At 46.8% G+C, this 13,704-nt stretch overlaps 1 protein-coding gene across 1 annotated transcript in view; it reads right to left on the bottom strand.

The window, feature by feature from the left end:
- The window catches only part of IPO5 (importin 5), an 84,628-nt gene that overhangs the window by 30,629 nt on the left and 40,295 nt on the right, over nucleotides 1-13,704 (bottom strand). The window contains exons 14-19 of the mRNA XM_056555608.1: nucleotides 11,632-11,850; nucleotides 11,448-11,531; nucleotides 11,202-11,334; nucleotides 10,193-10,314; nucleotides 7,622-7,718; nucleotides 2,791-2,963 (exon numbers count right to left, since the gene is read on the bottom strand). Of these exons, the coding sequence (XP_056411583.1) occupies nucleotides 2,791-2,963; nucleotides 7,622-7,718; nucleotides 10,193-10,314; nucleotides 11,202-11,334; nucleotides 11,448-11,531; nucleotides 11,632-11,850 (828 nt within the window). The remainder of the gene's footprint in view (nucleotides 1-2,790; nucleotides 2,964-7,621; nucleotides 7,719-10,192; nucleotides 10,315-11,201; nucleotides 11,335-11,447; nucleotides 11,532-11,631; nucleotides 11,851-13,704) is intronic.

Genomic DNA, 13,704 nt, shown 5'->3' with positions numbered 1-13,704 from the left:
AACAGCTGGAGGCACACAGGTTGGGAAACACTGAGTTATGTAACAAACTGTTTTGCAACTAGTGTGCCTCCAGCTGTTGCATAACTACAAGTCCCAGCATGCCCTTCTGTCACTGCATGCTGAGAATTGTAGTTTTGCTGGAGGTTTGTCCGGCTATGCGCTGACAAGTACTTGCCAGTGCATGGCCAGTATTTGTCGGCGCCTTCTCATACCAACGTTCAACCCGTGACATACCCCTGTGGGTAAGTGTACCACGGGTTGAGAACCCAGGCCTCTGGTTGTTGGTCTGACTCTTAGAAAAGGTGTATGTTAGACAACTTTTCACGCTAAAGGAGAGCTGCGCCTTATTCATCATTACACTGCGCATTATTGATGAATAAGGCGCACGCTAATCAAAGTATAGACAAAAAAAAAAAAAAAGGTGGAAATTTTAACTAAAATATACATTTCTTGATAAATCTCCCCCTCTGTTCATAGAACTTCTGCACTTCATGAAGTAAATGTGTCACGTGTTGTAACAGGCAGCCACGTTGTACATTTAAATCCATTGTCAGGGTGAACCCTGGTAGAAAAACAAAAAACCTTCTGCTCACCTAGTCCCGGTCCCTGCAGATGTCGTTGCCCTCCGTGCGGTCCGGGGTGTCCTCTCTTCATTATTCACCTTGTAGGACCTTTCCCTTTTCAGCCAATCACCAGCTGCAGTGGTGTCACTTGTCAAGCCAGTGATTGGCTTATGGGGAAAGGACTTGTTCTGCAGCAAATGCACTAGGTTTGAAATCTGCCCGGCAAACCTAGTGTATGTTACTGCAGGGCAAGAAAAGGTGACAAGGGGGGATGAATGCGACAGGGGGAAATGTGACAAGGGGGGGAGATTGTGATAAAGGAGGGGGGGGGGGGGGGAGAATGTGATATAGAGGGGGGGGGGGGGTATGTGATAAGGAGGAATGTGACGGAGGGAGGAAGAATGTAACAAGGGGGGATGCTACAAGGGGGAGGGGAATGTGAAATGGGCGGGGGGGACGGGGGGAATGTGAAATGGGCGGGGTGGGGAATGTGAAATGGGCGGGGGGGATGTGAAATGGGCGGGGGGGGAATGTGAAATGGGCGGGGGGGGGAATGTGAAATGGGCGGGGGGGGGGAATGTGAAATGGGCGGGGGGGGGAATGTGAAATGGGCGGGGGGATGTGAAATGGGCGGGGGGATGTGAAATGGGCGGGGGGATGTGAAATGGGCGGGGGGGATGTGAAATGGGCGGGGGGGATGTGAAATGGGCGGGGGGGATGTGAAATGGGCGGGGGGGGATGTGAAATGGGCGGGGGGATGTGAAATGGGCGGGGGGATGTGAAATGGGCGGGGGGGGGGGGTGAAATGGGCGGGGGGGGGGTGTGAAATGGGCGGGGGGGGTGTGTGAAATGGGCGGGGGGGGGGTGTGTGAAATGGGCGGGGGGGGTGGGGGTGTGTGAAATGGGCGGGGGGGTGGGGGTGTGTGAAATGGGCGGGGGGGTGGGGGTGTGTGAAATGGGCGGGGGGGTGGGGGTGTGTGAAATGGGCGGGGGGATGGGGGTGTGTGAAATGGGCGGGGGGGTGGGGGTGTGTGAAATGGGCGGGGGGTGTGTGAAATGGGCGGGGGGGGGGGGGGGGTGAAATGGGGGTGGGGTGAAATGGGCGGGGGGGGGGGGGTGAAATGGGCGGGGGGGGGGGGGGGTGAAATGGGCGGGGGGGGGGTGTGTGTGTGTGAAATGGGCGGGGGGGGGGGTGTGTGTGTGAAATGGGCGGGGGGGGATGTGAAATGGGCGGGGGGGATGTGAAATGGGCGGGGGGGATGTGAAATGGGCGGGGGGGGAGGGGGGCGGGGGGGGGGGTAGGGGGGCTGGGGGGGGGGGGGGGGGGGGTTTAGATGTGAAATTTCAATGCAAAAAATTGTACCACTTTTGGTAAAAATTTCCAGACAACCATACCGCCAAGGAGGTTAATGTACTGGAGGAGATAAAATGTTATGCACGAAAATCTGTTACACAACATTTTTAGAAACTTGCACCTTACTCAACAATGGAGTGAGGCTTACTGGTAAATGAATGTGGAGGTTCACTATAAAAAGGTGTCAAACCTGTGTATAAGAATTTGACGGTTTTTATTTACCTCCTCCACTATTTTAAAAGACAGAAGTGTTGGCCTCACTAAGTGTCTCTGCACTAATTTCTTAACTGTTTGTGAAAATTTGAGAACTGCAGATTAGAAACTAAAATCATCCCTCCAACTTGTTTTATTTCTTCCCCATTCTCATGGTTGTCCTTCAACAAACCTCTTGTTCTCTAGTAGTTTAAATCCCAACAAAATATGTAAAGAGCAGTGCCAGAGTAGGTTGGATGCAAAAAACATTTAATTAGATCCTTGGTATCACAATTTTCTTATATACGTACAATATACTTAAAAGTTTATGAGATTACCTATAATATTGGATTCCCTTTGCTCACACTGTGTGAGCTCCCGGCCGGAGAAAGTGGGCATACCCCAGCAGGCGCAACGTCACTGAAGCCTGTGAGAGCTGTGCCTTGCCATGCCCCGCACGCACTTCCTGAGTTTGGTCTCCTGCCAGGCCAGGAGGAGACCAAACTAACTGACTTGCGCAGGGAACAGAACAGAGCCGCCTAGTGGCCGTTTTTTTTTTTTTTTCATCAAAACACATAAAAAAGGTTGAGAATTTTAACAGCAAGTAAAGTGTCTTATTACATAATAACATGGTATTAAAAGTTTAGTTTGGTGACAGGTACTCTAATTTCAAAAACTTACCTTAGCAAATGAGTGCATTATTTCAGACAGGACATCAGAATCTGGCTCTGTTCCAATTCCTTTTATAAGAGCATCACACATGAAGTGCCACATTTGGGTGAGATACTCAGGACCACGTACTCTTGCACATTCCAACAAAAGTGGCATAGACTCTGCAGCAGCAACTCTTACACGTATGGTAAAAGTTAAGGAAAGACAGGAATTGTATGCAACCAGTTTACTTCCTTGCATGTGCATATTATATACAGTAAACTGCTTAGTTCACAAAGATCTGTGGGGAGCTTTATCAATCAATCTTATATTGTGGCCCTTAGCAACTAATCACAGCACAGCTTTCACGTCTCATATTGCCCTGGTAATATAAAAGCTGAGCTCTGATTGGTTGTTATGGGCAAAAAAGACAAGACAACTTGATAATTCTGCCGCCTGGAGTTTATCAATGCAATTTAATCAGGCCAATAGATAGTTATTAGCTACAGCCATTATAAACGATTCTATGCAAAACTAGATATTTGGTATCATTCATATGATGTTCAGACAAATTTGCATTCATAAAGTGGGCCTTACACCAAAATGCAGGAACAGACAAATCCATACAACTCACTTCACAGGCCAATAGCAAAGAGTTGACAGATCGCAAGGAAGCAAAATAAAATTTCAGTGTCAAACCAAATGGTGACCTTGTTTAAGCAGGATACTTGCCTATGTGACTACTGTATGCCTGTTTTATTAACCCCTTAACCACGAAGGATGTAAATGTACGTCCTGGTGATGCGGTACTTAACTTACCAGGACGTACATTTACGTCCTAAGCATAACCGCGGGCATCGGAGCGATGCCCGGATCATGCACTGCAGGTCCCGGCTGTTGATCGCAGCCATGGAGCCGCCGGAAATGGCGGACATCCGCGATCCTGGGGATGTCCGCCATTAACCCCTCAGATGCCGTGATCAATACCGATCACGGCATCTGCAGCATCGCGGTCACTTAATTGGATGATCGGTTCGCCCGCAGCGCTGCCGCAGCGATCCGATCATCCAGCACGGCAGCCGGAGGTCCCCTCACCTGCCTCCGCTGTCTTCCGGGAGTTTTCTGATCTGCTTTCCCGCAGAGCAGAAGATCACTGATAACCCTGATCAGTGCTATGTACTATACATAGCACTGAACAGTATTAGCAATCGAGTGATTGCTTTAAATAGTCCCCTATGGGGACTATTAAAGTGTAAAAAGTAAAGTAAAGTAAAAAAAAATAAAGTAAAAAAATGTTAAAAACCCCCTCCCCAATAAAAACGTAAATTGCCCCATTTTCCTCCCAAAAAGTGTTAAAATATTTTATATACATACTTGGTATCGCCGCGTGCATAAATATCTGAACTATTAAAATAAAATGTTAATTATACCGTATGGTGAACGGCGTGAACGTAAAAATTATTATTATTTTTTTAAATGTCTTAAAAGTTTTATATAAGCAAATATGATATCAATAAAAAGTAGAGATCACGGCGCAAAAAATGAGCCCTCATACTGCCGCTTATACGGAAAAATTAAAAAGTTATAGGTCTTCAAAATAGGGGGATCTTAAACGTACTAATTTGGTAAAAAAATTTGCGATTTTTTTTTAATCACAACAGTAATAGAAAATTATGTTATCACGGGTATCATTTTCATCGTATTGACCCAAAGAATATAGAACACATGTAATTTTTACCATAAATTGTACGGCGTGAAAACGAAACCTTCCAAAATTAGCAAAATTGAGGTTTTCTTTTTAATTTCCCCACACAAATAGTATTTTTTTGGTTGCGCCATACATTTTATGGTAAAGTGAGTAATGGCATTACAACGGACAACTGGTCGCGCAAAAAACAAGCCCTAATACTAGTCTGTGGATGAAAATATAAAAGTTATGATTTTTTGAAGGCGAGGAGGAAAAATGAAAACTTAAAAATAAAATGTTCTTTGTCCTTAAGGCCCAAATGGGCTGCGTCCTTAACCCCTTAAGGACTCAGGGTTTTTCCATTTTTGCACTTTCGTTTTTTCCTCCTTACCTTTTAAAAATCATAACCCTTTCAATTTTCCACCTAAAAATCCATATTATGGCTTATTTTTTGCGTCGCCAATTCTACTTTGCAGTGACATTAGTCATTTTACCCAAAAATGCACGGCGAAACGGAAAAAAAAAATCATTGTGCGACAAAATCGAAGAAAAACGCCATTTTGTAACTTTTGGGGGCTTCCGTTTCTACGCAGTGCATATTTCAGTAAAAATTACGGCTTATTATTCTGTAGGTCCATACGGTTAAAATGATACCCTACTTATATAGGTTTGATTTTGCCGCACTTCTGGAAAAAATCATAACTACCGTATATACTCGAGTATAAGCCGACCCGAGTATAAGCCGAGACCCCTAATTTCAACCCAAAATCCCAGGAAAAGTTATTGACTCGAGTATAAGCCTAGGGTGGGAAATACCTCATCCCCCCTGTCATCATCCAGACCCGTCATTAACATCCTCATCATCATCCCCTTGTCATCATCCCACACATCCCCCCTTCATCATCCCCTTATCATCCCACACATCCCCCCCTTCATCATCCCCTTATCATCCCACACATCCCCCCTTCATCATCCCCTTGTCATCATCCCACACATCCCCCCTTCATCATCCCCTTATCATCCCACACATCCCCCCTTCATCATCCCCTTGTAATCATCCCACACCCCCCCTTCATCATCCCCTTGTCATCATCCCCACCCCCCTTCATCATCCCCACACCCCCCCTTCATCATCCTCTTCTCATCATTCGCCCTCAGTGGTCTTCAACCTGCGGACCTCCAGAGGTTTCAAAACTACAACTCCCAGCAAGCCCGGGCAGCCATCGGCTGTCCGGGCTTGCTGTGAGTTGTAGTTTTGAAACCTCCGGAGGTCCGCAGGTTGAAGACCACTGCGGCCTTCAACATGCGGACCTCCAGAGGTTTCAAAACTACAACTCCCAGCAAGCCCGGGCAGCCATCGGCTGTCCGGGCTTGCTGGGAGTTGTAGTTTTGAAACCTCCGGAGGTCCGCAGGTTGAAGACCACTGCGGCCTTCAACATGCGGACCTCCAGAGGTTTCAAAACTACAACTCCCAGCAAGCCCGGGCAGCCATCGGCTGTCCGGGCTTGCTGGGAGTTGTAGTTTTGAAACCTCCGGAGGTCCGCAGGTTGAAGACCACTGCGGCCTTCAACATCATCCAGCCCCCTCTCACCCCCCTTTAGTTCTGAGTACTCACCTCCGCTTGGCGCTGGTCCGGTCCTGCAGGGCTGTCCGGTGAGGAGGTCGTCCGGTGGGATAGTGGTTCCGGGCTGCTATCTTCACCGGGGGCGCCTCTTCTCCGCGCTTCCGGCCCGGAATAGAGCCGTTGCCTTGACAACGACGCATCTGCGTCGTTGTCAAGGCAACGTGACTATTCTGAGGCCGGGCCCGAAGCGCTTAGAAGAGGCCTCCCCGGTGAAGATAGCAGCCCGGAACCACTATCCCACCGGACGACCTCCTCACCGGACAGCCCTGCAGGACCGGACCAGCGCCGAGCGGAGGTGAGTACTCAGAACTAAAGGGGGGTGAGAGGGGGCTGGATGATGTTGAAGGCCGCAGTGGTCTTCAACCTGCGGACCTCCGGAGGTTTCAAAACTACAACTCCCAGCAAGCCCGGACAGCCGATGGCTGCCCTGGCTTGCTGGGAGTTGTAGTTTTGAAACCTCTGGAAGTCCGCAGGTTGAAGACCACTGCGGGTGGGGGAGTTCACTCGAGTATAAGCCGAGGGGGGTGTTTTCAGCACGAAAAATCGTGCTGAAAAACTCGGCTTATACTCGAGTATATACGGTACATGCAGGAAAATGTATACGTTTAAAAATGTCATCTTCTGACCCCTATAACTTTTTTATTTTTCCACGTACAGGGCGGTATGAGGACTCATTTTTTGCGCCGTGATCTGAAGTTTTTATCGGTATGATTTTGTTTTATCGGACTTTTTGCGTGCACGCCATTGACCTTGCGGTTTAATTAATGATATATTTTTATAGTTCGGACATTTACGCACGTGGTGATACCACATACGTTTATTTTAATTTTATTTTTTACACTTATTTTTTTTATGGGAAAAGGGGGGTGATTTTTATTAGGGAAGGGGTTAAATGACCTTTATTAACACTTTTTTAATTTTTTTTGCAGTGTTATAGGTCCCATAGGGACCTATAACACTGCACACACTGATCTCTCATCCTGATCACAGGCGTGTATTAACACGCCTGTGATCAGTGTTATCGGCGCTTGACTGCTCCTGCCTGGATCTCAGGCACGGAGCAGTCATTCGCCGATCGGACACCGAGGAGGCAGGTAAGGGCCCTCCCGGTGTCCGGTCAGCTGTTCGGGATGCCGCGATTTCACCGCGGCGGCCCCGAACAGCCCGACTAAGCAGCCAGGTCACTTTCACTTTAGAAGCGGCGGTCAGCTTTGACCGCCGCTTCTAAAGGGTTAATACCGCACATCGCCGCGATCGGCGATGTGTGGTATTAGCCGCGGGTCCCGGCCGTTGATGAGCGCCGGGACCGACACGATATGATGCGGGATCGCGGCGCGATCCCGCTTCATATCGTGGGATCCGGCGCAGGACGTAAATATACGTCCTGCGTCGTTAAGGGGTTAACAAGATAAAAGCATATCAAGATCATCAGCTCCCCTGTAAATATACCTCTTAACAGTACACATGCAACAAAGCAGCAGTAAAATGTATGTGGGTCCTGATACCCACCAGACGAATAGATATACATCAAGATTTACTTGCAAGGATATCATCGTGGAAATAAAATTTAAGGAGTGGAACCATTAGTTTTACAACTTGTTCGGTGTACTCCACAAATCCCTCCTTCAGCTCTTTAGCATAGCAAACCTGAAGGGATAAAAATGAGAGCATTAAAAGTAAAACAATTCAATTGGCTCTTTCATTGCATACAAAATATAACTGAACATGATGCTTGGCAGGAATAACAAATGTGTGCAAACAGAGGCAACTGTCTAAATCAACCAGCCGACAGTCCAAGTGGCCAAAACCACATGGTTATTTATGTGGAAATTGCACCTATTTCGGATTGGCAAAATGCACAGTTAAACAAAACATGTCCTCTCCCAATGATTTTAATGGGGGGGGGGGGGGGGAGGGAATTTTTTATTTTTTTTTTAAAGAACAAATTAGCTAAATAAATGCACACTTTTAGTGGTCGTCCGGGCAGAGCGTTGTTTTGCTTACCGTATATACTCGAGTATAAGCCGAGTTTTTCAGCACGATTTTTCGTGCTGAAAACACCCCCCTCGGCTTATACTCGAGTGAACTCCCCCACCCGCAGTGGTCTTCAACCTGCGGACTTCCAGAGGTTTCAAAACTACAACTCCCAGCAAGCCAGGGCAGCCATCGGCTGTCCGGGCTTGCTGGGAGTTGAAGTTTTGAAACCTCCGGAGGTCCGCAGGTTGAAGACCACTGCGGCCTTCAACATCATCCAGCCCCCTCTCACCCCCTTTAGTTCTGAGTACTCACCTCCGCTCGGCGCTGGTCCGGTCCTGCAGGGCTGTCCGGTAAGGAGGTGGTCCGGTGAGGAGGTGGTCCGGACTGCGATCTTCACAGGGGAGGCCTCTTCTAAGCGCTTCGGGCCCGGCCTCAGAATAGTCACGTTGCCTTGACAATGACGCAGATGCGTCGTTGTCTAGGCAACGGCTCTATTCCGGGCCGGAAGCGCGGAGAAGAGGCGCTCCCGGTGAAGATAGCAGCCCGGACCACCTCCTCACTGGACCACCTCCTTACCGGACAGCCCTGCAGGACCGGACCAGCGCCGAGCGGAGGTGAGTACTCAGAACTAAAGGGGGTGAGAGGGGGCTGGATGATGTTGAAGGCCGCAGTGGTCTTCAACCTGCGGACCTCCGGAGGTTTCAAAACTACAACTCCCAGCAAGCCCGGACAGCCGATGGCTGCCCGGGCTTGCTGGGAGTTGTAGTTTTGAAACCTCTGGAGGTCCGCAGGTTGAAGACCACTGAGGGCGAATGATGAGAAGAGGATGATGAAGGGGGGTGGGGATGATGAAGGGGGGGGGTGTGGGATGATTACAAGGGGATGATGAAGGGGGGATGTGTGGGATGATAAGGGGATGTGTGGGATGATGACAAGGGGATGATGAAGGGGGGATGTGTGGGATGATAAGGGGATGTGTGGGATGATGACAAGGGGATGATGAAGGGGGGATGTGTGGGATGATGACAAGGGGATGATGAAGGGGGGATGTGTGGGATAAGGGGATGTGTGGGATGATGACAAGGGGATGATGAAGGGGGGATGTGTGGGATAAGGGGATGTGTGGGATGATAAGGGGATGATGAAGGGGGGATGTGTGGGATGATAAGGGGATGATGAAGGGGGGATGTGTGGGATGATGACAAGGGGATGATGAGGATGTTAATGACGGGTCTGGATGATGACAGGGGGGGGATGAGGTATTTCCCACCCTAGGCTTATACTCGAGTCAATAACTTTTCCTGGGATTTTGGGTTGAAATTAGGGGTCTCGGCTTATACTCGGGTCGGCCTATACTCGAGTATATACGGTAAATGCTCAGGGAGCAGGTGACTAAGAATATGGTGTGTGACATTGCCAATCAGTCGCCATAGCCCTGTGTTGCCTCTGCTGCTAGTTGGTTGAGCAGACGAGCGACATCACGTCTCCAAACCCAAACAGGAAGCGAAGCGTCATGCCAATGGTGCAGGAGTGAGGAAGGCAAGTGTGTGTTCTCTCCTTAAATTGAGCCCTCCCTGAGCATATATGTTAATTTAAAAAACAAAAACAAAAAGCTGACACAACGACTAAAAAAAATTATCCAGTTGGGTCTGATTGCTGGGACTCTTGCTTTTGATAACTGGTCCAATTGGAATCAATTGGAATGAAGCAGCTGTGAAACATGCCCTATTTTGTGACTGATTTATCAATCTGTCAGACAGAAACTAAAGTGATTTTCTCAAGAAACCAATCACGGCTCAGCTTTAATTGTAGCAGCGCTCCTTAAGATATAAAACATTAGCTGTGATTGGTTGCTTGGGAAAATCACTCCAGTTTCTGTCTCGGACAGATTGATAAATCAGGGTCATTGTCTACAGGAGGAGTCACAGTACTGTGCTCTTCGCTCTCAGACATTGCGAGGGTCAAAGCTGTTGAAGACACATCGATATACATTTTTTACCATGCGGATAAGGGATAAGTCTTAATGTTGGGACAAATCCTTTGATCAATTTTATCCGGCAGATGGATTTTTTATTTTATTTTTTTATACAGGAGAACAGCAAGTTCCAAAATGCATCTCTCTATATATAGTTATATATACCCACCAACATCTGGCAAGCAGTCGCTTTTTCTTCAAGGCCAGCAGTTTTAATACCAAAACTTTGCTGGTCTCCTAGATTAACAAACTCCCATCCGTCATCATCTCCCATGCTCTCCATGTCTTGAGCTGTGAAAACAATATAAAAAATATATATATGTGTGTTATGAAATTAAATGCATGCAGAATTGTCCAAACTAATAAATGATAACATTTCTGATCTTTCATGGTCAACAACATCTGCACCCAAAAATTTTGAAATTTGGCAATATTGCACATTTCTGGACACATCACATCCTCTTTAAAATGCCTTATATTAAGCCCTACAGAATTTAAAGTTTTCTATATATGGAGCTTTGTTATGGCTTATTTTTGCACAATAATGTCCAGTTTGTAACAGTACCATTTTTTATTGCCTATTAAATTTTTGCTGCTTTTGGGATGTCTTTTCATTTACGCCATTCACTGTGGGGGATCAATTACATTTTAATTGAGAAAGTTTTTTTGTATTTTTTTGTTTAAACATAACCCACTTATGTGTAAATACAAAATGTGTAAATTCAAAATACCATGTTGGGAATTTTTTTTAAAATATTTTTTTATATTAATACATTTAGAATTTTTCCCCACAAATGTTATATCCCTAGGAAGGCAGGCTGTATCAATAGAAGAATTCTGGTAGTCACAGGTATGGAAGAAGCTTAAGTCCCAAGCCTGCTGCATACACCATTAGCAGCCCAATGACAAGAACAAACATTATGGATCATCATGGTGTTTTCTCATGACAATCACCTATCCGATTACATGAACAGAGTTCCCATGTCCCCTGTTTGAAGGAAGAAATTGTTGGGCATGCACACTTCTGTTCTTTTCACATCTATGGGATTGATGGAGACATCAGAGTACAGCCATCACATGCACATAATTTCCGTTTGATTTCTATAGAAAACAATATTGATAAACTGTCCATTTAAGCAGAGAATAATGAAAATACTCATAGAAAACAGTTAACTCACTGTCAAGAAGAGCTACTTCTGGTTTAATGGAAGCAGTTTTCATTAAAGGTCCCATGACCACAGGAAGGTACTGTTGGAATTCCTTCCCGAGGATTTTGCACATACGAGCCCATGCAGAGATCATGTATGAAATCTTGAAATACAAAGTAAAATTAGAGTTAATCTAGAGTCTAGGTAAAAATGTTGCACATTTTTTATATCTTAACCCCAACTATTAGATGGTATGTTAAAATGTCACACACACACCTGAGGATCATCATCTTCCAACTCACTGAAGTCAGTCTGAGTCTTCAGCAGCAGCTGCATTACATCGGATGCATCTTGCATAAACTGAAACAAAAAAGGTTATCTTGTAAATTGTGGTTATTCAGCTCCATACCACTATCAAAAGAAAGTAGAGTTGAAGATTACACATGCACACATACATTACCTTTTCTTTGCCAACAGCTAGACCAATAAGACTTATACACTCAATAGTTTTCCCTCTAAGAAGACGCAGCTCTTTTTGTACAGCATTTTCCACTATGTGTTTCAGGGATGGCATGAACAAATCATAATAAGGAACAAACTTCTCTTCAGCAGTGTCGGCAACGGAGGCTATTGAAGTAACCACCTGTTCCAGAACCAACTTTGTGCCTTTTTGGATTAACTAGTGGGGAAAAAACAAAAAAAGGAATTGAATGTTTTATAGTCTCAACCTTGTAAGCTTAACATGTATAGAAAAAATAATTATGATGAATTGACCACTGCACTTCAGTCAGCATTATAAAAGAGGTTTACATGTATTTTTATGGCTTTTTTTGTCAAATACACTGGTGCCAGCTGTTATAAGTCTACCGCAAAATGGAGATTTTTATGCTTACTGTAAAAGCTTTCTCAAATGATCCATTGGGGGACACAGACCATGGGTATATGCTCCTGTCTCTAGGAGACTTGACACTATGGCAACAAGAAAAGTCGGCTCCTCCCAGCAGGGTATACCCGCCCACAGGCACCTGAGGTAATCAGTTTTAGCCCCAGAGCAACAGGAGAAAAAAAAACAAAACACAAACTGTCTGAGCAACCAGAAGGTAATTGAACACACCCTCGGACAGATAACTGAAATAGGAACACCAGTAAAAGGGTGGGAGCTGTGTCCCCCAATGGATCCTACAAGAAAGAGATTTTACGGTAAGCATAAAAACCTCCTTTTCTCTATCGGCTCCATTGGGGGACACAGACCATGGGACGTACCAAAGCCGTCTCTTGGGTGGGTAAGGAAATCAGTCAGGTGGACGGCTGGACCACCGCCGCCTGCAACGCCTTACGGCTTAGAGGAGCATCGGCTGATGCAAAGGTATGAATCTGGTAGGACTTTGTGAAAGTGTGCAAAGACGACCACGTGGACGCTTTACAGAACTGCGAGGCCAAAGCCACGTAGCGGCGTGCCCAGGATGCCCCGAAAAATGGGTGGAACGAGCCAAAACCCTGAAGGGTGGGATCTTCCCTCTGCAGCGGTAAGCTTCCAAAATAGCAGACCGGATCCACCGAATAATGGTGGCCGTAGAAGCAGTTTGTCCTGTACGATGACCTTCCGGAAAAAAAAAAAGGGAGTCACACTGCCGAAAGGAAAGAGTGATTGAGAGACAAGTCCGAACAGCCCTTACCACAACCAAGTGGGAGAGCAAACGCTCCCAGGGATGAGAAGGGGCTGGACAAAAGGACGGTAGGACGATGTCCTCATTGAGATGAAAAAAAAAATCAAAACCTTTCAGATAAGGACGGACCTGGACGGAAAACAACTTGTCCTGGTATACAACCAGGAAGGAAGAACGGCAGGAGAAAGCTGCCAGCTCTGACCCCTCCTAACAGAGGTAAGAGCAATAAGGAACGCCACCTTCCAGGGAAGGAGGCGAAGAGAAATTTCCCTGAGAGGCTCAAAAGGGGGGCCTTGCAGGACATGTAAGACCAAGTGCAAGTCCCAAGAGAAAAAAGGGGACCGATAAGGATGGGCAACATGTGCCACTCCCTGAACTAGGTTCGGACATGATAATTTAACTCCAGAGGACGTTGAAAAAGAATGGAAAGCCAACCACGACCGGAGGAAAAGGCTGAGTTTCACGCCAACAGAAATAAGACCGCCAGGTATGGTGGTAAATCTTTGCAGAGGAAGGCTTGTGAGCCCTCCGCCTGGTGCAAACCACTTAGGAAGAGACACCGCAGGTCCTCAGAACCGCTGTCTCAACCGCCACGCCGTCAAAGGCAGAGACAGTAATAGGGGTGGCACAGGAGACCTGATATAGGAGGTCTGGACAATAGGGAAGGCGCAGCGGTAAGTCGTTCAGGAGCCTGACCACGACGACGTACCATGCCCGCCGGGGCCAGTCTGGGCCACGAGAATGGCGGGAACGCCCACTGCCATGAGTTTCCTCAGGACCCCGACAAGAGAGGAAGGGGAGGAAACAGATAAGGTAGGGCAAAGCCTGACCAATAAACAGATAAGGCAAGGCCAAGCCCGACCAAG

Source organism: Hyla sarda, chromosome 2 (genome assembly GCF_029499605.1).
Source record: "Hyla sarda isolate aHylSar1 chromosome 2, aHylSar1.hap1, whole genome shotgun sequence".
Taxonomy (NCBI): domain Eukaryota; kingdom Metazoa; phylum Chordata; class Amphibia; order Anura; family Hylidae; genus Hyla; species Hyla sarda.
This window is presented reverse-complemented; position numbering and strand designations above follow the sequence as displayed.